The sequence below is a fragment of the Peromyscus maniculatus genome, chromosome 13 (genome assembly GCF_049852395.1).
Source record: "Peromyscus maniculatus bairdii isolate BWxNUB_F1_BW_parent chromosome 13, HU_Pman_BW_mat_3.1, whole genome shotgun sequence".
Classification (NCBI taxonomy): domain Eukaryota; kingdom Metazoa; phylum Chordata; class Mammalia; order Rodentia; family Cricetidae; genus Peromyscus; species Peromyscus maniculatus.
In genome coordinates, this window is record NC_134864.1 from 3326463 (window position 1) to 3353326 (window position 26864).

General features: G+C 43.1%; 1 protein-coding gene and 1 non-coding gene across 15 annotated transcripts in view; one reads left to right on the plus strand and one right to left on the minus strand.

The window, feature by feature from the left end:
- Positions 1-19705, plus strand: part of LOC102915384 (nuclear body protein SP140-like protein) — a 49542-nt gene extending 29837 nt beyond the window's left edge. For 12 of the 14 annotated variants that reach the window (XM_042259728.2, XM_076549473.1, XM_042259730.2 and 9 more), the window contains 7 exons: positions 1834-1881; positions 4342-4380; positions 15274-15389; positions 16083-16188; positions 16482-16559; positions 16739-16882; positions 18347-19705. In XM_042259728.2, the coding sequence (XP_042115662.1) occupies positions 1834-1881; positions 4342-4380; positions 15274-15389; positions 16083-16188; positions 16482-16559; positions 16739-16882; positions 18347-18445 (630 nt within the window). In that variant the 3' untranslated portion in view covers positions 18446-19705. Of the gene's footprint in view, positions 1-1833; positions 1882-4341; positions 4381-15273; positions 15390-16082; positions 16189-16481; positions 16560-16738; positions 16947-18346 lie in introns of all 14 variants that reach the window. The other 2 variants (XR_006062852.2, XM_042259726.2) reach the window with 2 other exon arrangements.
- On the minus strand, positions 10372-10504 carry LOC121822160 (small nucleolar RNA SNORA84). The gene has a single exon (XR_006063179.1). It is a non-coding gene; the product is annotated as a small nucleolar RNA SNORA84 (small nucleolar RNA).
- Positions 19706-26864: the final 7159 nt, after the last annotated feature.

Here is a 26864-nt window from a genome sequence, read left to right on the forward strand (position 1 = left end):
GCAACCAAGAGGGTTGTGTGGACAGAGGGGGATGGGCTGTGTGTATGGCACAAGCCATCATTTCAGGTTGTTTGTGCACGATCTTAACGCTGTCCTAATTACCTCAGTTCAAAATGTGGACAAGGGATCAGCGATGTCCTTGAGGTTAGAAATGGCAGTTGAAGACTAGGCCTGATGGCAGGAGCCTGTGATCTCAACACCTGGGAGGCAGAGGCAGGAGAATTTCTATGGTTTCGAGGCTAGCCTGGTCAAACAGCAAGTTTCAAGACCACCAGGGCTACATAGAGAGACCCTGTTTCAAAACACCACAAAAAAGAAAGACAAAGGAAATGGCAGTTGATATATGTGATCATCATCATCATCATCATCATTATTTGGTGAGCAGGGGTTGAACCCAGGACTTCAGGTAAACTAAAGAAGACATCAGCTCTAAGCTAATCCCAGCCTCCTTCTTCTCCTGTGCTTCCTGTACTGCTATGACAAACACCATGACAAAACGGCTTGGTGGAGGAAAGTGCTTATCTGACTTACAGGTTACAGTCTGTCATGGAGGGAAACCAAGGCAGGAACAGAAGGCGGAAGTATGGAGGCAGGGACTGAAACAGAAAACGCAGAAGAACACTGCTCTTTGGCTCATGTTTAACTGCCTTTCTTATTCAGCTTAGACCCAACTTAATAGGAATGACGCCACCCACAGTGGGCTTGGACTTTGTATATCCACCCACAATCAGTAAAATGACTCCACAGACATGCCCATGAGAGACAATTCTTCAATTGATGTTTGCTCTTCTTTGGTATGTCAAGTTGACAATCAAACTGTTAGAAACAGACTACCCTAGACATGATTTCATTATCTCTCTATCCAGCAAGCTAGTATTTATCCTATAATTCTTAGCTCAGATATCTCACCCCTTCATGACTGTCCTGGCCCCTCAGCTCCCAGAGACACCTCTTAAACTGTTTGAAATTAGTTCCCTGTGCTGGTGGTTGTAGCACATGCCTTTAATCCAAGGACTCCTAATGCAGAGGTGGGTGGATCTCTGAGTTTGAGGCCAGCCTGGTCTACAGTGCAAGCAGGATGACCAGGGTTACACAGAGAAACCATGTTGAGAGAGAGAGAGAGAGAGAGAGAGAGAGAGAGAGAGAGAGAGAGAGAGAGACATTTCTCCCATGAGCTTTCTCCTCTATCTCCCCAAATGAGATTTTCTGTCTTGGTGTGCTCCAAACTCATCAGAGTATGTGACACCCTAGATGCATGCATCAACTGCGTGTGAACCGACTAAGTCCTAGCATGGAAAATCAAGGTGAACATGCCAGGTGGTAACAGAGAACATGTAATGGTAATGAGGAAAATGAGGGAATGAGGGAACATTCTCAGGACTTAAGGAAGAGGCATGTCAGGAGGTATTTCCAGCTGCCACAGGCCAGAGTCTCTAAGTTGTAGGTGATAAGAGGGAAATGGGGTCAGACAACTTGGATCTGAATAGTCCACAGAAGATCCAGGCAGAACTTCTGCAAGGAGATTGGAAACACCAGACTCACACCACTGAAATACAGATAACTAAGATAACTATGCACTCATGTCCTTCTATCTTTTTTTTTTTTTTTTTTTTTTTTTTTTTTTTGGTTTTTCGAGACAGGGTTTCTCTGCGTAGCTTTGCGCCTTTCCTGGAGCTCACTTGGTAGCCCAGGCTGGCCTCGAACTCACGGAGATCCGCCTGGCTCTGCCTCCCGAGTGCTGGGATTAAAGGCGTGCGCCACCACCGCCCGGCTTTTTTTTTTTTTTTTTTTTTTTTTTTTTTTTTTTTTTTTTCATGTCCTTCTATCTTGCAGGAAAACTTTCTACCCAATCCTCCACGAATATATGGCAGGAAAAAAAAGGTGAGTTCTCATGTGATTTTACACACAAAGCTTCTTATTTTATGATGTCTCAGTTGAGTTATCATACTTAAAGTCACCCCTCACTCCTTCCTCTACTTTTTTCTTTTCTTGTTTTCAGCCTGTGTCTTTACTCATGCTACTGTACTGTGTGTAAGGCTAGGTCTTCCTTCAGTGTTGACCCCTTTGAGCTGGAGATGATAAAGAGCCACCAACATAGACTTCAATGGGCCACATATCACTGGACACTGAGCTTCATGGCTCACTGAGGTTTTGCACTTCAGGCCTGTGTATTATTTGTCATTTGTATTATTGCCTGGCTGGTTTGAACTCTGAACCACTGGGACGTTTCATCCACTCAGTTTTCTAGCAGGAAGCTACCATGTAACCTATTACATGGTCAATGGATACTTTGAAGCCCATTGCCTCTACCCTCCCCCAAATGCTAAGAGTACCTCTTCCTGGATCACTCAAATGAGCTAGAAATGTCCAGTCCAGGCAACCATCCTTCTTCCTGGGTGCAATGCTCCATAGCAACAAGGGGCAATTGTCTCTCTCTTATTTTGAGTCTCTATTTGCAAGAACAGAGTTCCCAGAGAAAGAGCAGCCAAGATCCATTTCCACTTTCCTAAGTCTCTCAGGGCCTCTTCATCTGTTCAGAGCCATGATTCTGGGAGCTTCCATGTCGCTGTCAGGATCACATGACAGCTTCCCAGCCCATGCAGGACCATTTAAGCTTTCTGGTGATAACTGGTGTGTGTCAGACCCTCTGGTATGGTCACCAGAACCATTATTTATGTATGCCAATATCTGCCTTGAGATACCTGGATTCTCTTTCCCCAAGCAAAGCCATATTTACTCATCTGTATAATGCACCATTACCAAGTATCCTCAGAACATCCAAGGACTGTAGAGAAGATGGAAAGAATAGCCCTGAGGGACCTCAAGGACTGTGTCAAAGTCACTGTCTACATTAAAGAATACCAAATAGTGTGAAGTGGGAGATTCTAGAACAGTGGACAGTGACACCCCTCTCAGGTGACTGTGTACCAGACCATGCTTCTCTCCAGCTCTGGTCCCTGGACTGGGGTTAAGAGCGGAGAATGGCTGAGTCACAAAGGAAGAGTGACATGTCATTCCAGTGGCTTTGCAAAAGCAATGTGAAGTCCAGTGTTGCTTCTGAATGTGCAGCCAGACTGACTTCTTTTTGAGTTGGGAATAGAGGGGTGGGACGCCATTAAGAGGAAAGGCTGCAGCCCTGGGTGCCTTGGGCTCATTTGATTTTCAGGGCTATGACCTCAGGAGAGCTACAAATGGTGATAGATTTCCTCTCTAGGATCTCCCAGACTCCAGAACTCTGAGCCTTATGCATTCTGGGATATGATTGGTACTCCACAGCTTCATTCTCACTTAAGCTACTCTGAGGGAGGTGCTGGTGTTCGTGGTTGATACATCCTGGGTGGCCAAACTGAAGAAAAATGGCTGACAGCCATTATGTTTGAGGACTGGTGGAATTGTTCAAACCAGCCTGTAGAAACCAGACCTTGCCTATTTGTATGACTCCACAAAGGCTTCTTGGGGACCAAGAGCCAGGGAGTGGAACTTGCTTTGGGTCAAACAGTAGTTTGAAAACATCTCTTTCTCCAGAGAGATGCACGGGTCCATAAAAATAGGTATGGAAAAAAGTAGATATTTTAAGGGAAACCCTCTAGACAGAATAAAACCAATATTTTTAATCAAAGAATTAAGGAGTGAGTGCCCTCTGTAAAGTGGTGGTTTCTGGAAACCCCCTACATGTGCATGAGGCCATGGTTTCTAAAGGCTGAAGTGAAAGTGAGACAGAGAAACACATTTGAGTGCTCATGATGGAAAGCCCTTAGTGAGAAAGCCCCCACATATTAGGCCATGGCCTTATGTGACTGAAGTACCTCCTCTGATTTTGCTGTTGGCATTAACTTTAATTTGTTAGATGGGAACTCAAAGCACTTGAGTTGTTTGTACCCAGCACACTCTAAGTAATAATACTAACTTTAGCCAGGGAAGATGGCACATGCTTGGAATCCCAGCACATGGAACATAGAAACAAGAAGATCAGTAGTTCAGGTCCAGCACTGGCTATATACTGAGTCTAGGGACAGCCTGGGCTACCTGAGACCCATCTCAAAAATAACAACAGCCGGGAGGTGGTGGTTCCTGTCTTTAATCCCAGCACTCGGGAGGCAGAGGCAGTTGGATCTCTGTGAGTTTGAGGCCAGCCTGGTCTACAGAGTGAGATCCAGGACAGGCACCAAAACTACACAGAGAAACCCTGTCTCAAAAACAAAAACAAACAAACAAAAACCAAAACCCAACAATAAAGCTGGTAGTGATAAAACAGACGTAAACAACCATCATTTGACTACTTAAATGAACATATTCAAATCTTTCATTTAATATTGTCATTTCAATTTTCCCTTTCTGCAGAGAACACAGAATTTGTACTGTTCTCCAGCTGACCCTTGTGTAAGTACTGACTCCTAGCTACAATCCCTGAAGAGCCCCAGCCTTCCCCTTGGTGCATTGCCTATGTCTTGTTGCCTCTTCCCTGAAAGGACTCACCATCAACTTGGTTATACTACTCTGGGTGATAAGCAAAGATTACTAGATTTGTTCCCAACCCAGGGAGGAGGGGTCAGTCTGGGTGTCTGGGCCAGAAGCACCCTACCATGTGTGTCCCCGTGTGTTCTCATGTCCTCATTCGCCCTAAAGGTGAGGATGGGAGACAGAGCTCTAGATGTCTGGGGTCCCTGGGACAGAGCCTGGTGTGGCAGTGGGCATGGCTGGCCATGAATGAAGGGTGAGGAGCAAATACGAGAGGAGACAGCATCTGTAAAAGGCAGTGTGTGGAAATATAACATCCCAGCATGCATCCCAAATGCAGGTAGAGCTCAGGGCAGGAGGAGGCGGTCAGGCCTCATGTGCAAGCTCTAGGTATAAACCTCTCTTCGTTCTGAAGAAAATTTCCTGCAGAGTGAATGGCTTCTCATGAAAACCCTGGGGTCAGTCTGAAGGGAGCCATCATGGGCTCATCTGGTTAGGACCAAAACCACCACCATGGACCAGTTCACAGGGTGTTTTACCTTGGTCAGTTTGGCTGGTTCTCAAGCACAGGCAAACCATCTGTATTAGTCAGGGTTCTCTAGAGTCACAGAATTTGTAGATGGAATCTCTCTCTATATATAGATATATATGAATAAATTTCATATATATTAAATAATATATGTGTGAATTTATTAAATATATATTTAGTATATAAGTATATTTATTAAATATATATATGAAATTTATTAGAATTACTTATGGGCTGCAATCCAGTGAATCCAACCAAGGCTTGCTGTGAATGGAAAGTCCAAGAATCCAGTAGTTGCTCAGTCCCATGAAGCTGGGTGTCTCAGCTGGTCTTCTGTATGTGCTGGAATCCTGAAGAAGTAGGCTCCAGTGCCAGTGAAGGAATGGATGGGCTGGCAAGGCTAGGGCAAGCAGGAAAAGAAGAACAAACCCTTCCTTCTTCCACTGTCCTTATATAGGCTTCCAGCAGAAGGTGTGGCCCAGATTAAAGGTGTGTCGTGTCCCCCCCACCCCCGCCTCAAGATCTGGATTAAAGGTGTGTGTCATTCCACCTCAAGATTTGGATCAAAGGCATGCTGTCTTCCTGCCACAATGCACACAAATGGTGTGTCCAACATTTCTGGATTATAGTTCATTCCAGATATAGTCAAGTTGACAACCAAGAATAGCCATCACAATCTACCCCTTGTCAACTGGACACACAATCATATCTCCTTATGTCATGATTAATTTCCAAATAAAAACAATAACCGAGTTATAATAACACTTAAACATAATATAACTATGCCATATACAATCACAAACACATTATATATTTAACTAGGTCATAATTATAACTAAAGTGATATAACTATCTTTCATACAACCACAAATGAATTTTAAATTTAGAACAGATGGCAATGTCCCTTGGGAGATATCTTATTAATATTCTCTTAATTGTTTTTTTTTTTTTTTTTTTTTTTTTTGAGACAGGGTTTCTCTGTGTAGCTTTGCACCTTTCCTGGAACTCACTTGGTAACCCAGGCTGGCCTTGAACTCACAGAGATCTGCCTGGCTCTGCCTCCCAAGTGCTGGGATTAAAGACATGTGCCACCATCGCCTGGCTCTCTTAATTGTTATTACAACATTTTAAGGAAATTGAGAGAAAACACAAATATCTGTACAAATACATTCTTAGCAAAATACAACAGAAGCACTCATATCAGTTATAATTCTCATTTCTGCAACTGGTCATGTTGCCTTAGATGGTCTTTGGAACTACCTTCCTCTACTACCATTCTGTATTTCCTCTACCCTAGGCAAGTCCCTCAACAGATCTTAGCTCTTTTCCTAGAAAAGTGACCCACACCTTCATTCCTAATGGGTCTGTGCCCTTTGTCATCCTGCCTGGATCAGGCTGTTTGTTGTAGCTTCCCATTGACTTTAATCACAGGACACAGTAGCACCAAGAGACACTCTAAAGGATCTCCTGCACTCCAGACATAATCCTTCTTACTTCCATTGTGGAGTGGCAATCCAATCTTCCCATGGTAATCTGGATGATTCACCCTTCCTAACGCTCTTACTCCTTTCTTAACCTATTGGTTTAAGGGCATCAGAAGCCCAAAAGGACCAGGGGGAAGGCTTAACTTCTAGTTCAATGGAATGCTTGTTTTGGCTCCTGGCAGGAGCACTCCCCCTCCTCTGAAACCAAATCTTCTAGGCTAGCAGAACTTAGGGATGTGGAAACAGGAAGCAAAAACTTTCCTAGTGGGTCACTAGGGTTAATAGTGAGCAAAACTGTTTCCTTTCCCACCTCTTGGTTCCTGGACCCACGGATCCTGGCTGTGGGAGAAGCAGTACCATATATTGGATGCTGATTCAAACATATACCAGCCTCCAGACTGCTGCCACCTAATTGGCACTGTAACTGTGTCTTTGAAAGGCCATTCCATCTTTCTATCTTCAGGATGTGAGGAACATGGTAAGACCAGTGGATTCCATGATCATGGGCCCATTGTCACACCTCTCTGGCTGTGAAATGAGTTACCTGATCAGAAGAAATACCATGTGTGGAATACCATGTTAGTGGATCAGGTGGTTTGGGGAGAAGATACCAGAATAAGTATCTACTCCAGTAAGGACAAAGCAGTGTCCCTTCTGTGGAAGAAATGGTCCAATGTAGCCAACCTGCCACCAGGTTGCTGGCTGGTCACCCCAGGGAATAATGCCATATCTGGGGCTCAGTGTTGATCTCTGCTGTTGGCAGATATGGCACTCAGCAGCAACTGTAGCCAGTCAGACTTGGTGAGCAGAAGTCCATGTTGCTCAGCACATACATAACCCCCATTTCAGCCACCATGGCCACTTTGTTCATGTGCCCGTTGGGCAATGACAGGAATGTGTGGGGAAAGAGGCTGGCTGTCCACCAAGCAAGTCATCTTATCTACTAAAGTACTGAACTCCTCCTCAGCTGAAGTCACCTTTTGATTATAATTTACATAAGACACAAGTATCTTTCCATCCTTTGCCCATTTGGAGAGATCTAGCCACATACTTCTTCCCCAGATGTCTTTCTCACCAGTTTTCCAATCATGCTCTTCCAAGTCCCTGACCATTCATCCAATCCATTGGCTACAGCCCATGAATCGGTAAACAATCACACATCTGACCGTTTCTCCTTCCAAAGAAACTGTAATATCGTGTGTACTGCTTGAAGTTCTGCCCACTGTGAAGATTTTCCTTTACCAGTCTCTTTCAAGGTTGTCCCAGAAAGGGGTTGTAATCCTGTAGCTGTGTACTTTGGGGTGGTGCCTGCATAACGTGCAGAACCCTCAGTAAATTAGCCCTAATCTTCTCTTTCTCAGTCAACCGGCCATAGAGAACTCCCCACAAGGTGTGTGCTTGGCAGCAGACAGCATTGTAACAAGAGTAGAAATTGTAGGCATTTGGGCAACTTTTTATGTAACTTGCTTGTGCCTTCAGGACCTGCTCAGGACCAATCATGTATATATATGTATATGTATATACCACTTCCATGTGAAAATAGATTGTTCCTATGCACATCTTACTTTATGACTTGATGGTCCAATAACACTCAGTTCAGGTCACATGGTAACTTGGTGGCCCACTGTCAAATGTTCAGTTTCCATAACGAGTGGCCCAATAGCAGGCCAAAAGCTTTCTTTCAAAGGGAGAATAGTTGTCTGCAGATGATGGTAGAGCCTTACTCCAAAATCCCAAGGGTCTCTTCTATGATTCACCTACAGAGATCTGACAAAGGCTCCAAACAGCACCCCTACCTGCCACTGACACCTCAAGTATCATTATGTCTGCTGGATCAGATGGTCCAAGTGGTAGAGCAGCCAGCAGAGCAGCCTGGACCTGTTGAAGAGCCTCCTCCTGCTCCAGGCCCCACACAAAGCTAGAAGCTTTCCCAGTCACTTTGTATGGACCAGAGTAACACCCAAGTGAGGAATGCGCTGTCTCCAGAATCAAATCGACCCACTAAACGTTGTGTTTCTTTCTTGGTGGTGGGAGGGGCCAAGTGCAATAACTTAGCTTTCACATTAGAAGGAGTATCTCTGCATGCCCCACACCACTAGATTCCTAAGAATTTCACCAAGGTGGACAGACGGTCCTTGAATTTTGGCTGGATTTATTTCCCATCCTCTGACACGCATATGTTACCAATGAGTTCAAAGTGGTTGTTACCTCGTGCTCACTTGGTCTGATCATCATAATGCTGTCAATATAATGCACCAGTGTAATATTTTGTGGAAGAGACAGATGATCAAGATTCCTTCTAAGTTATGATACAGAATAGGAGAGTTAATATATCCCTGAGGTAAAACAGTAAAGATATACTGCTGGCCTTGCCAATTGAAAGCTAATTGCTTCTGGTGGTCCTTATGGACAGGTACAGAGAAAAAGGCATTTGCTAAATCAGTAGGTGCATACTATGTACCTCTACATCTGGTACAGCAGCTTCAATACAGAGTCACTACTTGATTGAATTTTCGTTAGTCAACTGTCATTCTCCATGATCCATCTGTCTTCTGCACTGGCCAGATAAGAGCATTAAATGGAGATGTGGTGGGAACCACAACCCCTGTGTCTTTCAAGTCCTTGGTGGTAGCACTAATTTCTGCAATTCTGGAATGTGGTACTGTTTTTGATTCACTATTTTCCCTGGCAGAGGCAATTCTAAAGACTTCCATTTACCCTTCCCAACCATAATAGCTCTCACTCCATAGAGGGAATCAATGTGAGAACCCTGCCAACTTCTAAGCATATCTACCCCAATTATATATTGTGGAACTTGGAAAATAACCACAGAATGAGTTCGGGGACCCACTGGACTTACCATTAGCCAGACATTAGCCAAAACTCCATTATCACCTGGCCTCCATAAACCCCTATTTTAACTGGAGGGACACAATGTTTCTCGGGATCTCTTTAAATCAGCGTCAATTCAGAACCAGAATCCAATGAAACCTAGAAAGTCTGACTTTCCTTCCCCCAGTGTACAGTCACCCTTGTAAAAGGCCTCAGGTCCCTTTGAGGAACAACTGGAGAAAGATTAATTGAAAATTTTTAGGTGTCTTCTCAGGGTCCTTCCTCAGGGGACCTGGCCACCCTTTCATTCAAGGGGTTTTGAGTCTGCAAATTGACTCAAGTCTGGAAACTGATTCACTGGCTGGGATTGCCTTTTGCCTTGATCCAAAGTGCCTTTCTTTCATTTGAGAATTTTTCTGCTTGTACAGGTCAAACAGAAATGCTGCAAGTTTCTTACCTATTTCATGCTTAGAAACATCATGATTGATTAGCTAGTACCAAAGGTCCATAGGAGTCATGCCACTATAAAATTCACCTTGTTTGTGCTGACCATTACAGGTTAAGCCATTATGAACACTGTTTTGTCTACACTGCCCATTATGATAGCAATGGTCACCTTGTCTCTGGCAATTCAGTGCTACCACCTGGCCCCTGCTACCACCTGGCCCAATTAAACCCATTGCATTTAATTCATCCAATTGAGCAGCAGCATCTCCAAACCTAAGATCGGACACAGGAAAAGGGTGGCAAAACTTTTCAAACGTGCTGGTGCCCTCTCACTTATAGGCTTCGTGAAAGGCATGTCTTCTGGGCCTTCCCATTGTGGAGGGTTAGATTTTACAGAGTATCCACTCTAGCACTGCAGTCTCCCTGAGCCTTAAAATCCCTTTGTCATCCCTATGCCAAGGCACATCAAGTATCTCCAATTTCTGTTCAGGAGGCCGTCTTTTTTTTTTTTTTAAACACTCTAATATACAAGTCTTTATTATGAATTAATATGTGCAATATAGACATAAACATATACTCATGTACATGGGTTTTGGTTTTTGTCCTTTTTTTGTTTTTAAATAATGTACCAATGACTGGGCTATGGCAGCTGCTGAGAAGAAACAGCTCCCATGCATAAATCACAGGGTTTCTCTAGCCCATTTTATCCACTAGAAAGCTGTACCTACACGACAGCCTCCAGCAACCACAGGGTGTAAGGAGGCCATCTTTTAACAAATGCTTTAGCCAACCATTCACACAAACTTGACACTTTTTTTCTTTTTAACTGTGTGAGCTTCCATATTAAACCTAGCCTCTCCACTCAGAGGGCCCATATCAAGGCTTTGATTATCTTGATTAACCAATTGTGGGTGGCAAAGAATTTGGTGACCCTATGTATGAAACTTTTGACAGTTTGGGGGAAAATAAGAAAAACGATGTTGCTGGTTGGTTACTCTTAGCATCTCTGGATAAATTGATAAAAGGATAGGAAAGAGTTCCATGATAAAATTAACCAACTTCAGAATACGGTGAAGTACAGTAATGAACTCAAAATTGACCAGCTCCAGATGTGTCCAAAGGTTTTTAAGTGTGCCCTGGATCTAGTTTTATGTTCCTTCCACCATTATCCCACACCCTTAAAATCCATCCCCACACATATTCCCCAGATTTCTGCTTGAATGAAAATCCTTAAGCTCCTTAGTAGTGTAGCATACTTCCTCATGGACTACACTTTCTACTTCCCCTCCAGGAGCCTGCTTTGCCTTGAGTCTGGTTAAAGGTTTAGAGACAACAAATTATGGGCCCTGGAGGACATATGTATTGTCTTGCTTGGCATTTCCTTCAGAGAAAGTCATCACTGGTGCAGCAGACACTGAAGGATTAATCCCCTCAGTGGAAGGTTAAAAGGGCAATGTTTCACAGGGTGGGACTGAGGGCGCTGCTTCCTCAGGTAAGAATCTGAGGGTACAAAGTTCTCAGCTTCAACAAAGTCCTTCCACACATCCCCATCCCAGGTTATAGGATCCCATTCTTTACTAATTAATGCCCCTCCTTTAACTGTTGACACCCTGAGGCTGAGACTTGAATTTTCACTGTAATTCAGGCAACCTTTCAGTTTGGTTTTGAGCTCTGTGGTTGCTGGAGAGAAGGTTTTCTTCCATGGCAAACTTAAAAACCTTTAGGCTGTTTATTCACATCTGGAGCTGGTCAATTTTGAGTTCATTGCTGTGCTTCACTGTATTCTGAAGTTGGTTAATTTTATCATGGAGCTCGTTCCTATCCTTTTATCAATTTATCCAGAGATGCTAAGAGCAACCAACCAGCAACATCGTTTTTCTTATTTTCCCCCAAACTGTCAAAAGTTTCATACATAGGGTCACCAAATTCTTTGCCACCCACAATTGGTTAATCAAGATAATCAAAGCCATTTACATTTTTAAGTTTGTAATATAATTCACACCATGGGCTTTCAGTATTCTCTGAGCTACCTGGAGATGGAGTGCCTGGAGAGACTTCATTATCTGAAGGTGATGGTGAATTAAAAAGCCTATTACAAATGCTTAAAAGATTCATCCTTATAGTTCTGTTTCTCTAGAACCACTCTGGTACCAAAATCTGTAGCAGTCAGGATTCTCTAGTCAAAGAATTTATGGAAGGAATCCATCTATCATCTATCTATCTATCTATCTATCTATCTATCTATCTATCTATCTATCTATCTATCTATCTATCTATCTATCTGCAAAAAGGGACTTTATTGGAATGACTTACGGACTGCAGTCCAACTAATCCAACAATGGCTAGCTGTTAATAGAAAGTTCAAGAATCTATTAGTTACTCAGTACCACGAGGCTGGGTGTCTCAGCTGGTCTTCTGTATACACTGGGATTCCAAAGAAGAAGGCTCCAGTGCCAGTGAAGGAAGGGATGCACTGGCAAGGCAGGGGCAAGCAGGAAAAGAAGAATGGATGACCCTTCCTTTCTCCACTGTCCTTACATAGGCTCCCAGAGGAAGCTGTGGCCCAGATTAAAAATGTGTCTTCCTGCTTCAGGATCTGGATTAAAGGTGTGTGTCATTCGGGCTGAAAATCCTGACCAAAGGCATGCTGTCTTTCTGCCTCAAGATCTGAATCACAGATGTGCCCTCCATTTCTGGATTGTAGTTCATCCCGGATATAGCCAAGTTGACAACCAAGAACAGCTATCACATCATCGTAATCCTTCTGGTCCTGTCAATATTCTTTGCTCACCAGCATCCTTGTATTTTGTGGATCTTGCTAAACAAAGCAAAATTTTAAATAAAATTTAAAATTAGTGTTCAGGGCACAATGAATTGGATTGATTTAGAAAATGAGAGCACAGAAGCAGGATGGACTCCGGGGTTTGTGGTGTGTGGAGCACGTTATATAAAATGGAAGTGCCAAAGAACAAGTGGGGTGCAGGAGGACAACGGGCTATAGTTTCACAGGATGAGTGTGAGGTGCACTTAAGGAGCCCTAGAGGAGACATCGCTGAGCATTCGGACATGTAGGGCTGCAGAGGAGAGATGAGACGCCCTGAAGCTGAGGACACAAGGGGAAACCTGCAGCTGGGGATTGACTCTGATCATATGGACAGACTGTTGCCAAGGATGGAAACCTGAGGAATTCCATCCTTTGTGTCTGCATGATGATGATGAGGAGGATCCAGGAAGGAAAGTGGTCCAGCAGTTGAGGTGATGGAGCAAAACCACCAAGAATTGTGACACAGGCCAGGCTTCACCTGAAGGCAGAGATGGCACAGGGCACAGAATGGTTGACCCTGTCACCTTGCCTACTTCCCTTCTTCCCACCACTCACTCAGTGGTGGACCAGTCCTCAGGCCAGTGCCATGTTTGTCCCTCAGACGGTCACAAGAAAGTAGAATTTTCCCAACAGCCCAAGGACTGCATAGGAGATTTTCCTTCACACCATCCCTGCTGCTTCCCGCCCTCTCTGCCTTCCATGATGGTTTTGAGACAGGGTCTCATTTGGATCAAAATGACCTCAAACTCACTATGTAGCCAAGGATGGCCTTGAACTCCTTCCTGATCCTCCTGTCTCGACTTTCCAGTGCCTAGGTTCCTGGAATGTGCCACCACGTCTGATTTGGGGGTTTTCTATATGGATATAGAGCCACCATCCAGATCTCCAACTGCCACTGTTCTTTCTGAAAGTGACACTAGGAATGCATGAGTTCCTGTCCACATGTCACTCAGATACTTTCTGGTTCCTGTATTAACACTGATCATAGGAAACTCCACAACATCCCAAGGGAGGTTGTGAGGTACCAGTTAGAATAGTTCTCTGGTGGGGGACAGAAACTGAACCCCGCCAGTCAAGGATGATGGGGGTTGTTAGCAAGAGGTCTTCACTTGCAGGAGCAGAGTGGTACAGAGAACTCAGAGGCCATTTTAGCCCTCAGTTGTTTGTTTTGTACAGAGGTTTCAAGCTGTCTCCAAACTCATAGTTTTGCTGCCTTAATCTCCTAAGTGGGATGCCTTAATCTGAGCACCCCACTTAAGCCTTCCGACTTTTCTAGATATCTGGGCAGGATATAACAATGAGCCTTAACTTTGGTGTTATGCCACTCTTCCCACAGAGCAGCGGTTCAGGCATAGGCCACTTCTACACCTTGAGCACACATGGGTTTGAGTACCATACAGTGGGTATCTATTGGCCTCTTCATCATTGCTCTGAACAGCCTATTGATTTGACTAAATAGACCTTACTCTATAGCAACAAGGCACACACACTGTCAATTGAACTTCTCTAGATAAAAACTGAATTTGACTGACTAAAGCCACTCTGTATTAGGCATGACAAGAAGTCCAATCTCTGTTGACTTGGGGGGATTTTTCTCTTTTATAGAACATAGTTCTCTTTTCTGCTCCCAGAAAAAGATGGCAGAGCTTTGGTGTCTGTCTCAGTTCCCTTTCCTGTGACTGTGATAAAATACCCTGGCAAAGGCAGCTTAAGAGAGGATGGGCTTAACCGACTCACAGGTTCCAGTCCAGCCTTGCAGGGGAGTCGAGGTGGTAGGAACATGGAACAACGGGTCACATCACATCTGCCATCAAGTGCACAGAGCAATGACCTAACCTGTGTGTGTTCATGATCACTGCACTTTCTCTGCTCACACACTCCAGGAACCCACTGTGGGTGGGTCTAACTGTAATTAACGTGATCTCTACTAGACCTTCAAGGGAGTTCTTTCCTCAGGTGATTCTAGATTGTATCAAGTTTACAATTAAAACCATCCCAGTCTCCATCCCTGGGTGGTTGTCATGACTACAGTCCTTATATTTAAGTGATGGTGACTCCATGCCTCACATGCCCATTTTCTTTGGTCATGTGGAATCTTCTACAAGATTCCAGCAGCCACAGAGTCCTTTCCTTCTTTGTACCTACTAGGCTGGTCATCTGTACTCATCCCCTGTCTTCTCAGAGGCCCCACCACAGGCTCAGGGCTCTCTAGGTACAGAACTCACTGTCTAAAATCTCCTCTGCAGACTCTTTCTTCAAAGGCTTGTTCATGGCTCCATTACAGAATATGGTATTCTCTTAGTTTATCCCATCAAATTAAATTCCCAGTAGTATCATCTCTTGGTGAGTCAATATCATCATTGCTGTGTAGGCAAATGGACTTAATATTTACTTCAGAAATTTATTTTATCTACATCATAGGAAAAGTAGCCAGACTGTGTAAATAGCGTTTTCTTGGCAGCCTTCCTGTGTCGGGATCTTTGGTTGACAAGGAAGATGGTTCATGGCCCCCTTCTCTCAAACTTCACTGGAGAGCAGAAAGTCTTGTTGTGCATTTTACATTCCATGATGTTCCTTATTGTCCCAGGAAGATGCATCCATGTCCTTGCAGATACATACAAAGGCCCCACATTGAGGATTGCCACAGTGGTGGCTCTGTGGGTCTCATCTCCCAGTGACACAGATGTTCTTCTCTCTAGATGCAGAACTCAGATGAGTGTGAGGTGTGCCGGGATGTAGGAACACTCTTCTGCTGTGATACTTGCTCCAGAGCCTTCCACGAGGAGTGTCACATCCCAACGGTGGAGGCTGAGAGGTGAGTGAGATGTCGTCCCTTCTCTGTCTCCTCTTAGACATCTTTTCCTTGTCACAGACATAACTCTTGTAGATTGTGAGTGTGTGTCTTGATGGGGGAAGAGCAAGAGCTCTTCATAACAGACACCAAACAGGAAGATGCTGTCAGCCAGAGATTGATGTCTCTGTGTTAGGGGAGGCTTCTCTCCTGACACAAAGCCTGGGCCCTTTGCCGATGCCTTGCTACTGCTTTTTCTTCAAAGTTGTTTACCAGAACTTCTTGTCAAAAAGATTAAGAGTGGAATATGCCAAGTTTTTTCTCCTTTGTACTTACTCATGAAAGAAGGAAACATGACTGCTTCCTACATTTCACCAGGTTGTAATGGACCGATTGAGGTCCAAGATTCCAAGAACTTGTGGAATCCATTTTACTATGTACAGACCTGATAGCCTCGCCTCTCTGTGCTCCCAGAAACCTCTGTTGGAAAATGTAGATCCCTGCACTCACTATAAATCCCACTTTCCCAAGGACTGGCTCCTGCCACAACCCTGATGGGAACACTGGCAGCTTAAGATCCCGCAGGGGGTCCCTCAGAGCTTGGGAACCTCTCCCCCAGATGAGACTGTCAGCCATTCCTGAAAGCACAGTGGCAGGCACAGAACTGTGGCTGCTGTCAAGGCTTGCCTGCTGCTCACTTCACGTCCAACCTTTCAGAACACCATGGAGCTGCATCTTCTGTAGGATGCAGTCCTTAGGAAGCCAGCAGAGTCATCCAGAATCTGAGGTACTGCAGAGGCGCATGGTGCCCCAGGAACAGTTGGTGAGTCCCTGTGAACCCCACACTTTCTCCTTTCCCCTGGAAGAGCACAAACAGGTTTGGAGTCAGAAGAATAGCACCAAAGGGAGCCTGCTCCTCCAAGATACACTCCACCATGCTGCTACCAGAGCATAAACCACTGGCATAAGAACTAACTCAGCCATTCTAAGTCTGTAACCAAGAGACACTAAGTTAGAGAAACTTCTAGAATGTGGGTTTGAGTGGTGCCTTCCTCCTGGGCATGTGTAGGACTCTGTCTTAATAAGTCATTTTGATTGAGTCTCCTTTTCCTGCAGAAGTGTGACTTTGTCCTCTTGAAAGTCTATTGCTGTTCTGAGAGCTCCTTTTTTTCCAAGATGCCACATTATTGTTATGTAAGTATTGGTGCTTGAACCCTCCATCACTGGTGCCATGATGTCATGTGACTTAGAGGATTGGGCTCACAGTCCCCCGGGTCCACGGGCTCTGTTGTTTCTGTGGACTTTCTGGGGCCCCGTGGAAGGTAAATGCTGAGCCATACCAGTCCCTCTCCCATTGCTGTTTCTGTCTCCAGTTTAGGGAAACATCTGTGGGTGTGCAGAAAGCTATGTGGCTGGACATCATCAAGAAAAAGCTGAGAAGGAGAGGTTACTCTCACGTGGGAGAGTTTGTGCAGGACATGAGGCTCATCTTCCACAATCACAGGACCACGTTCAAGGTCAGCATTCCTCTCTGCCTGCATCTCATCTTCTTTTCACCAGCTACTCTTCCCTCAGTTTCCGGTATGTGCAAACTCACATTTCCCACATCTTCCTGTATTAAAGTTGCATAAGCAAGAAGTCTGAGATGCCAACCCCATGGTGCATGCCTGTGTTCACAGCCCTCAAAAGGCTGAGGTAGGAGGATTGTCTTGTGTCCAAAGCCTTCCTTGTCTACAGTATGAGACCCTATCTCAAACAAACATACAAACAAACAGCCCCCCCCCCCAAAAAAAAACAAACCAGAATCCTGGAAGTGAGGTGTTTTGTTTTGCTTTGCTTTTCAGTTTAAGATCTATCAACTGTCTAGACACCATAAAGGTTCCCATCATCACAGAGTTCATAGCTCATTTCATCCCCTGTCTACTGACCATGCAGAGGAAAGTTAAGCCATCCTTTGTATACACACATGAGAATTTATTTCTATTAATTGATTTTTATAATATGTCTATGTTTAATCTGGGTATGGTAGCACAGTATTTTAATCCTAGCACACAGCAGGCAGAGAAAGGCAGATCTTGGAATCTGAGGCCATCCTGGTCTACAGAACAAGTGTCAGGAAGTGTGCTACATGGCAAAATCCTATCTAGAAAGAAGTGTGTATGTGTGTGTGTGTGTGTGTGTGTGTGTGTGTGTGTGTGTGTGTGTGTTAAGGCACAGGGTATGTACTTGTGACAGTAGGTACCTGTAAAGGCCAAAGGTGTTAGATACTCCAAAGCTGATGTTACAGCTACTTGCCATGAATGCTGAGAATTGAACTTGGGTCTTCTGCAAGAATAGTACATACTCTTAACCACCAAGCCATCTGTCAAGCTCCTAGCTTAAATATGTGTGTGTGTGTGTGTGTGTGTGTGTGTGTGTGTGTGTGTGTGTGTGTACTTGAATATGTGAATGTTCATGTGTGAATGCAGAAACATGTGTGTCATAGTACAGATGAGTGTGTTTATGTTCAAGTGTGAATGCAAATGCCTGTATGCCATAGTATACATAAGTGTGTGCATGTTCATGTGAATGTAAAAGCATGTGTGTCATAGTATACATGAGGATCAAGTTAGAGGGCAACCATGGGTGTTCTTCACATTTCACCTTTTTTGAGAAAAGGCAACCTGTTGGTCACCACCGTGGAGTGCTGGGATTACAGATGTGTGCTACCATGTGCAGCTTTCCATGGATTTGGGGACCCGAACTCAGGCCCTCACACTTGTGTGACAAACATTGACCCACTGAGTCATCTCCCAGCTGAGAAGTTTCTGCTTCTTACCTTACACAGGCACAATTCTTAGAAATACCAAAGTCTAAGTTTCCTTACATGTGATTGGACCAGGGGTGAACAGATTCAGAGGGTAGAAGTGCCGAGAAGGAAGAGATATTTCTCTCACTGATAATGATCACCATCATTCCTGCCTTTGATATTTGTTTTCTAGGACGTTAACTTTGGCCAAATGGGACTTAGACTGGAGTCTGAGTTTGAGAAGACTTTCAAGGAAGTGTTTGCTATTCAGGACACAAATGAAAACAGTTGACTGACGTCCCCGATGCTGCTGGTGGCCTGGCCCCTTGTCCTTTTCTGGCCAGGTCTTCCCACCCACAGCAGTGAGTGCTCTCTACCGACTCTGTCATCCCCAGAGGATTCTCTGGGTCACATTCGGCCTTGTGGTCCATCCCCCTGCCTCTAGCTAGAACCAAGGGTGTGATAAATTGCTGCTCTCTGCTCCCCAAGTCCAACTGATTTAGCTCTCTCACACACACATATGTTGCTTCCCTTGTCCCTACTCCTGAGAGCACTTTATAATAAACCACAAGCTTCTAAGACTCCAACTCATGTGGTGACACACTCCTGTAATCCCAGCCCTTGGAAAGCTGAGGCAGAAGGATAGCTGCAAGTGTGATGCCAGCCTGGGCTACATAGTGAGTTTAAGCTACTCTGGGTTATAAAGTAAGAACCTGATTCAAGAGCAAACAACTCACCAAATAAGACTCATAAAAAGACCCCATCTTTGGATATTTCTCTAGGAGACTCATCCTAGATGATGGTCCTAGAAGATGATAGTCCTAGAAGATGATGGTCCCAGAAGACAATGGTCCTAGAAACAAGCCTAGGGTGGGATTCTAGAGTTGGGTCACTGTCCAACCAAAAGGTGATTGGTGGAATATCAACAGGCCCTCAGGTGCAATACCAGCACAGGGACCCAATTTTAGCCTGTAGAAAGGCACTAACGACTGTGTGAGCGACAGGCAAAGTGGCATATTCACAACTGGATGGGAAAAAGGCAACTCTAAGAATGCTGGGTTTGCTGGCTATTGGTACTTTGTGCTAATAAATTGATAGAAGCTACTGGCAGGCTTAGCTGCAGAATCCCAAGTGTTAGGAAAGAGACACCCAATCCTGCAGCTGTATTTTCAGACAGCAGCAAAGGCTTGTTCCAGGCCCTTATATCAGAAAGACAGATCTCCAGCAAAGGCTGGATTCTAAGTTCTGGAAGTCTCTTGCCAAAGTCAGGGTCCTGACAGGGGGTATTGAAATAGATATGGGTAGGGGCTTGAACTTGTTTCCCCTGAACCTACTTGCCTATGAAAGAATCCCTTTGCTGTGTCTTGGAAGGAAGAGCCAACACTCTCCCCTGTCTTGCTTGAATGAAGACTATGTGAGGCCTCCCAGGATGGCTCAAGTGGACAAGCCCTGGGTGTGGCTGGAAGGTGTGAGAGGGGCTACACACCAGAGGAATGGCAAGCTCAGCAAGAAGGTTGTGTTTGGGGTGGACCGAATAAAGAAAGCTGAAATACTAAACTGCCTAACAGAGTTATTGATACTTAAATGTTCCTCTGTGCTGTACAACCTAATCAACCTGGTGATGGCCAGGGTAGTGATTCCAGGCTGTCTCCTGGTGGCTCCTGCAGGTTCAGCATAATTCAGAGCATATTAATGAAGTGGAAGTAAGCAGCTGGAACCATGACAGCAGACTAAGAGGTACAAACCTAATTGTAATGGTGAGATAGCTTCACCCTCTAGTACTAGAAATGACTGTGCTTCTCAGGGCCACTCAGAGGCATGAACTTCATGAGGTGACTAGGGACACACTGCTGTGGCCCTGAGCATCGTGGAGCAGCCCATCAGTGGCTGCTGTCTGTAGAATGGAATAATGGTAGGACCATGGCACAGTCCTGACTTCCACAGTAGCAATGGAAACATTAGGTCCCAGAATAACAGACCAGGTGGAAGCACATAGCTGTTGGAGCCAGATAAAGTAATTTCCTTAGAGAGACAGCTGGAGACCTTATCTGTAGGTGTCTGTGGAGAAAGCTAATAGGATAGGATATTCCTACAGTCAGGACAGCGGAGCAGCCTGTAGGCTACTTTTCATATATATCATCAAAGGGGGGAATCAGATGGACACATGGTGGAAGTCCACTATCCCAATGTAAAGTCTAGATCCTTTTTACACTTTCCAACTTCAGACAGTTCTAAATGGGACTCAGAGCCCATCAAATGAATGAGACCTGTTTCTCAATAGAAGGAACCTTGCATGTGTATACACCATGGCTCACAGTTCTTCCCTCAAAGGAATCTCAGGACATCTGTTCACATTGTTTCCTGCCAAGGAAAGGAACGTATGGCTCTTTCAGAGGATGTTGGGCACAGCATCTGAGCTGATGCTGATATTTGGGAACCCAAGGCTCCCTCACTATCTCTTGAGATAGGAGGCCATGAAGAGGTCAGGTAATGTCCCTGTCACAGTGAGTCCACTGGATCTCCAGAACCACCCAGCAATCATTTCCCTGGTTCCTAGATGTATGATCAGTGTAGATACAGCAGTTAGTTGAGATGATTTCTTCACTATGAAATGACAGAGACTGTTTCCAAAAGACCAAGCAGAAGGCATGGTGGTCACTGAAGTTTGTCAGGGGACAAATATTGGAAAGCAGTATCCCAGCACAGTCCAGGGAATGTAGTGCTGCTTGTAAATACGGGAGGATATAGTATTTATTATCCCTGTTGCAACTCCATTCTGTTCTGCAGTCCACAGTCTGCAAAAACTAATCAACAAGGAGAAGCCCTGATTGTAGCTGTATCAGATGTGATTGACACTTGTTTGCTTTGTATGTATAGGTGTTTTGTATATGCCTGTGCACCACATTTGTGCCTGGTGCCTGAGGAAGTCAAATGAGGGTGTTGGATTCTAGAACTGGAATTGGAGGTAGCTGTGAACTGCTATATTGTTGTGTGGGTGTTAAGCATCAAACCTGGCCTCTTGTAGATCAGCCAGTGTTCTCAACTTCTAAGTCATCTCACCAGACATGTATCTTTATTACAGCCCCTGGTAATCGATATGCAGCTATTAATATGTAATATCTACCAGAAAGTTGTAGGCTAAAGAGAATTGACTGCTGCATGGATTGGACAACAGTGTACATGTATAGTCCTACCTTAGTGCAAAGTGAATTTCTCCTGATTTCTGTTCAAATACAGCCTGTCCACAATGCCTGTTAGTGCATGCCTTTAATTCCAGCACCCAGGAGGAAGAGGCAGGTAGATCCCTGTGAGGTCAATCCAGCCTGGTTTATATAGCAACTCCTGGCACATTCAGAGCTACATAATAGGGGGGTGTAGAAGTAACCATCTTATTCAATAAGAAACACAGAGCCAAGGCAAAGATGAAAGCCCAAGAGGTCAGAGCTAAGAGCCTTACCCTTCACTCTGCAGCTAGCCTCTTCAGCCAAGAGACCTACTTCCTGTGTGTTTGTCTTTATATAGACTTTCTGTTCTGCCTTCTCATTGGTTGTAAACCCAAACACATGACCTCCTCATCACTGCCTGTCTGCACAGACCTCCAGGTCTTCTATGGTTGGTATTGAGATTAAAGGCGTGTGTCTCCATGCTGGCTGTATCCTTGAACACACAGAGATCCACCTAGCTCTGCCTCCCAAGAGCTGGGATTAAAGGCATGCACCACCAGTGCCCAGCTCTGCTATGGCTTGCTATTAGCTCTGACCCCCAGGGAACTTTATTTATTAACATACAAATAAAATCACATTTCAGTACAAATAAAATATCACCATATTTCCCCTTTTCTATTTTAATAAAAAGAAAAAAGGAAAAAGTTATAACATAAGAAAAAATATATACAAAAGTACAATAACTATATACAATATATACAAGTAATAAATACCTAAACAATGTCTAGTCCATTTGTATTTGACAAATTCAGAGAAAATAATTCCACTATCTATTCTATTTTGGTAAGTCCAAAATGTGCCTAATTCAATTTCTATCCTAACTAATCTTCAACTATAACTAACTAATCTTCAACTTCCTCAGAGATCCAAGAAGAAAAATAATATTACCTAATTAAAAAATAAAAACAGGAAGTGCATGCAAGCAGCTTCCAAAAAAATTGTGAGTTGACAGAAACAGCCAGCTGCCTGGACAGTCACCTGAGGTTTCTCCACAGTGTCGGGGCATCATCTTTAGCCTATAGGCTTAGCGTATCTGACAGACTCATTTGTGAAATAGGATGTACACAAGGTCAATAGTTTGACCTCACATTGGGTGAGAGCAGTCCATGTACTAGAAACACCTGAATTCCACTAGTGTCCTGTTATGATTCAGGATTTTAAATTCTGGAAATTGTTGATGTTTTTTGAATTCAGCTGTCCATTCTTCTTGGCTATGTGTGTGTGTGTGTGTGTGTGTGTGTGTGTGTGTGTGTGTGTGTGTGTGTATGTGTGTGTGTGTGTGTTGTAGTGGGTAGCCATTCCAGCTTGGATCTGGAAGTTCCAACCCCCATTGAGACTCTGGCAACTGTCACGCCTACGAGGCGGGGCGAGGGGAGGTGCTGAAAACCCGAGAGCGGGATGGGCGAGCTCTCTCTCTGGGCACGCTCTCTGTGCCTGGACCCTGGACGGTGGAGATTGACTGTGCAGAGCTCCAGAGAACACCGCTGGATTGCGATACACCTTCCCCAGACCCCCACAACCTATCCATTCCTTCATTTGTAAGTCATCCACTAAATAAATCTTCCTTTTAACTACGTGGAGTGGCCTTTATAATTTTCCCCAATAGTGTGTGTGTGTGGCTTCATCTCAGCATCCTGTTCTTCTCCATATCCTTCTATTAAATGCCAGTCTACTATTGAGAGGTGTGAGTTTAGTTACTCTTCAAGAATAACTGTTTCAGCTGCTGTTCCACTGCACATCAGAAGCCATCGGCCCACCGCCTGTTCAGCTGCCTTCGAAGAAAAGGGCACTGTACCTTTTCTGGATTTTGAAGGCCACTTCAGGGATGGTTCCGTATTGTCCTGGCCTCAGAAGATGCCTTTTGATAAAGCCATAACCACACTTGTTTTAGCAAGAATTGGTAGTCCTTTGTTTCATGTCCTGTCTGTCCTGTTTGTCAGCAGTTGATTTGAGGATACTTTGTTGTCCAGTGGCTAACTTTTGCCACAGTGAAAATTAGCTCCATATGCAGTTTCTTCAATGCCCATATTCTCTCTGAAGTAGATTGGTACTGCCTGGAGCTGACATGTCTCATAGTCATAACAAAAAGAAAAAATTTCTAAGTTATTAAAACATTTTAAATGCCATATTCTTAGATCTCTGAAGGGTTTGAAGATGACCTGTCTATTTAAAATATATCTGCTCAATCTTGAAAACATACTAATATTACTAAAGGTTCTATTATAATGTCTAACTACTAACTTTCATTTCTTTATATCCTAATAGTTGGTAATAATAACATTCAAGGATCAGAAAATTGCATTACATTGTTAAATGAACGGTATAAGTACAATTAGAAATATACATATAGCATTTTCTAACAATATCAATTTCAATATATATATAATTTGTATATAATATAAAACAATCCAATCCAATGTAAAATATTTAAAACTAGTAATTGTCTTTTTCTTTCCTTCCTTCCTTCCTTCCTTCCTTCCTTCCTTCCTCCCTCCCTCCCTCCCTCCCTCCCTCCCTCCCTCCCTCCCTCCCTCCCTCTCTCTCTCTCTCTCTCTCTCTCTCTCTTTCTTTCTTTCTTTCTTTCTTTCTTTCTTTCTTTCTTTCTTTCTTTCTTTAAACAAGAGCCTTAAATCTAATCTCCTTTGCTTAGCCCTTTTCCTAACTCTTGACAACAACTTGTAACCAACTCCCCTAAACAATGAAAATTATCCCAGACCCAAAACCCATTAAAAGACCAAAAAAACCACCCACCCCACACCACCTCTTTGGGAATGTGGACATCGTATTCTTAAAATTGCTTCCTGCTGGATATGGGCGAAGGTATCTTTATCCTGAAAAGAAAAATTTTAGGTTAATTGTCAAATTCTAGGAAAGGTAACTATATCCTTCATTATCCAGTCTGTGTATAATGCCAAAGTTCAGGGTTTATCTCAAGTCCTTATTCAAGTAGTCTTTGAGACTGGATCACCTCAGCTAGTCATCTCAAAATTTCTCTGAGCAGTTTGTAGTCCAAAGTTGATCTGTAGATGATGTTTGTCAGCTTAGTGATATTATTATTGTCCACATGGAATTGTTGTTGTTGTTGTGGGACCCCATCTTCTTCCTGGAGACTTCAGTTGATGTTAGTCCTGGCCGTGATTTCCTGCAGAAAACTGATATGAGACTCGAACACAAAGACATATATATGCAGCTATTTGAAGCTGTTTTTCTAGAATTAGTTAGTACTCTATATAACCATTTATATCTTAACAAAGTTTAAAATGTATATATATATATATATATATTAATCTTGTAAATTTTGATACAAAATTCACACTTTAAGAAAAGTTTAAAGAATCAGAATAGAATCAAAGAGTTGAGATTAGTAATAGACTAGTCCCTTAATTAATTTGTTTTTTCTCCTGCCCCATAGCAGAAGACAGCTCTTTTCTTCTGGCATGATACAGGGAGTTTGCATTTTCCTTTTAACAACATGCTTGAGTTTAAAAAAGGAGAGAGCCATTCTCCAACTCCAAAGTCAGCTTTAAATTTTAATTGAACTTGGACTACAAGAAGACCAATAGTGTTAAATGTCTTTAGAGAAGAGCAGAAACAAACATTTAGGAAGACTTATAAAATTTTTTAGAAGATATACCAATAGGCCATTTCACTCTGTTTCCTGGGATAGATGATTTGTCCCTTTTCTTCAGTTGTCTCATTTGTCCAGTGTTCTTCAGATTCCTTAACCTTCATTCTCCGAAAAGACAAAAACAAAAACCTTTCCCCAAGACTAATTTTGGGGAGGTTCCTTTTTGGCAAGTTATTATCTGATTAAATGAAAAGGCATGTGTTACTGGTATAAGTTAGTTTAAATTGGATGTTCATGCTGGTTGATGAACTATCACCTCCTCTAATTAAGAGGTCTTGTTCAAATCAAACCTTTATCAATTTTGATGGTACCCACAGCTTATCTTCTCCTGTAGAAACAAAAGCAAAACCTCTTCCCCAACGTAACACATATCCTGATTTCCATTCTGAGGTCAGCACATCCTTAAAGTATATAGGCTGATTTAATTCTGTAGCTTTTTCTATTATCCAATGTCTCTTTGCAGCTGTTGTTCCTTTTAATTTGGCATTGAGAAAACTCAAAGTTAATAGAACATTATGCAGTCTATTTCTGGGGGTTTTTGTTACCCCTTTCTGTTTATTTAGCATATCCTTTAGAGTTCTGTTTGATCTTTCTATAACTGCTTGACCTGTAGGATTATGTAGTATACCTGTAATATGCTTTATATTTGTAGTAAGCAAAAAGCTGTTTCATTTTAACAGAGACGTATGATGGAGCATTGTCAGTTTTGATTTGTGCAGGTATACCCATGATGGCCATAACTTCTAGCAAATGAGTGATTACAGAATCAGCTTTTTTCAGAACTCAAAGCAGTTGCCCATTGGAATCCTGAATAAGTATCGATGGTGTGGTGTACATATTTCAATTTTCCAAATTCTGCAAAGGGAAACACGTCTATCTGCCAGATTTCATTCCTCTCTAAGTACCCTTTAGGTTACATCCTGCTGGTAATGGCCTTTGATTGCAGAAGGAACAAGTAGGACATTTCTTTACTATTTCTTTGGCTTGTTGCCAGGTTATGGAAAAATCCTTTTTTAAACCTTTACTATTGACGTGATGTTTTTTATGAAATTCTGAGGCCTCCAGCACACTTCCTATCAATATTTTATCAATCTCATCATTGCCTTGTGCTAGAGGGCCTGGCAGACCAGTATGGAATCGAATGTGAGTTAAATATAAAGGATGACTCCTTTTCCTGATTGTATCTTGTAATTGAATAAATAGTGAAGTTAATTCTGAAGCATCAAGGATAAATTCTACAGTCTCAATATGTAATACCACTCTTTCAGCATAACTGAGAGTCAGTTACTATGTTGAGAGGTTCTGAAAAATCCATTAATACCAACAGAATAGCATAGAGTTCCGATTTTCGAACTGAATTATAAGGACTTTGAACCACTTACTTAAAATTTCTGATTTGTAAACTGCCTTTCCTTGTTTGTTGGCATCTGTATAAAATGTACAAACTCCAGATATGATATTTTCCCATACAATTCAAGGCAAGATCCAATCAGCTCTCTTTATAAGATCAATTCTATTGCTTTTGGGATATTTGCTGTTAATTTCTCCCAAAAAATTTACTGCAAGCTCTTTGCCAAGGTTCACTTTCTGTCCATAATTTTTCAATGTCCTCTTTAGTTAAAGGTATGACAGTTTCTGCTGGGTCTAGTCCTGCTAACTGACAAAGTCTCAATTTTCCTTTCCAAATCAAGTCAGAGATTTTTTCCACATAAGTTTTAAATTTTTTATTTGGTTTATTTGCTAAAAAATCCATTCCAATATAATATCTTCCCTCTGCATTAATATTCCTGTAGGAGAATGCCTAGAAGGTAAAATAACCAAAATGCAATCCAGCTTTGGATCAATACGATCCATGTGCC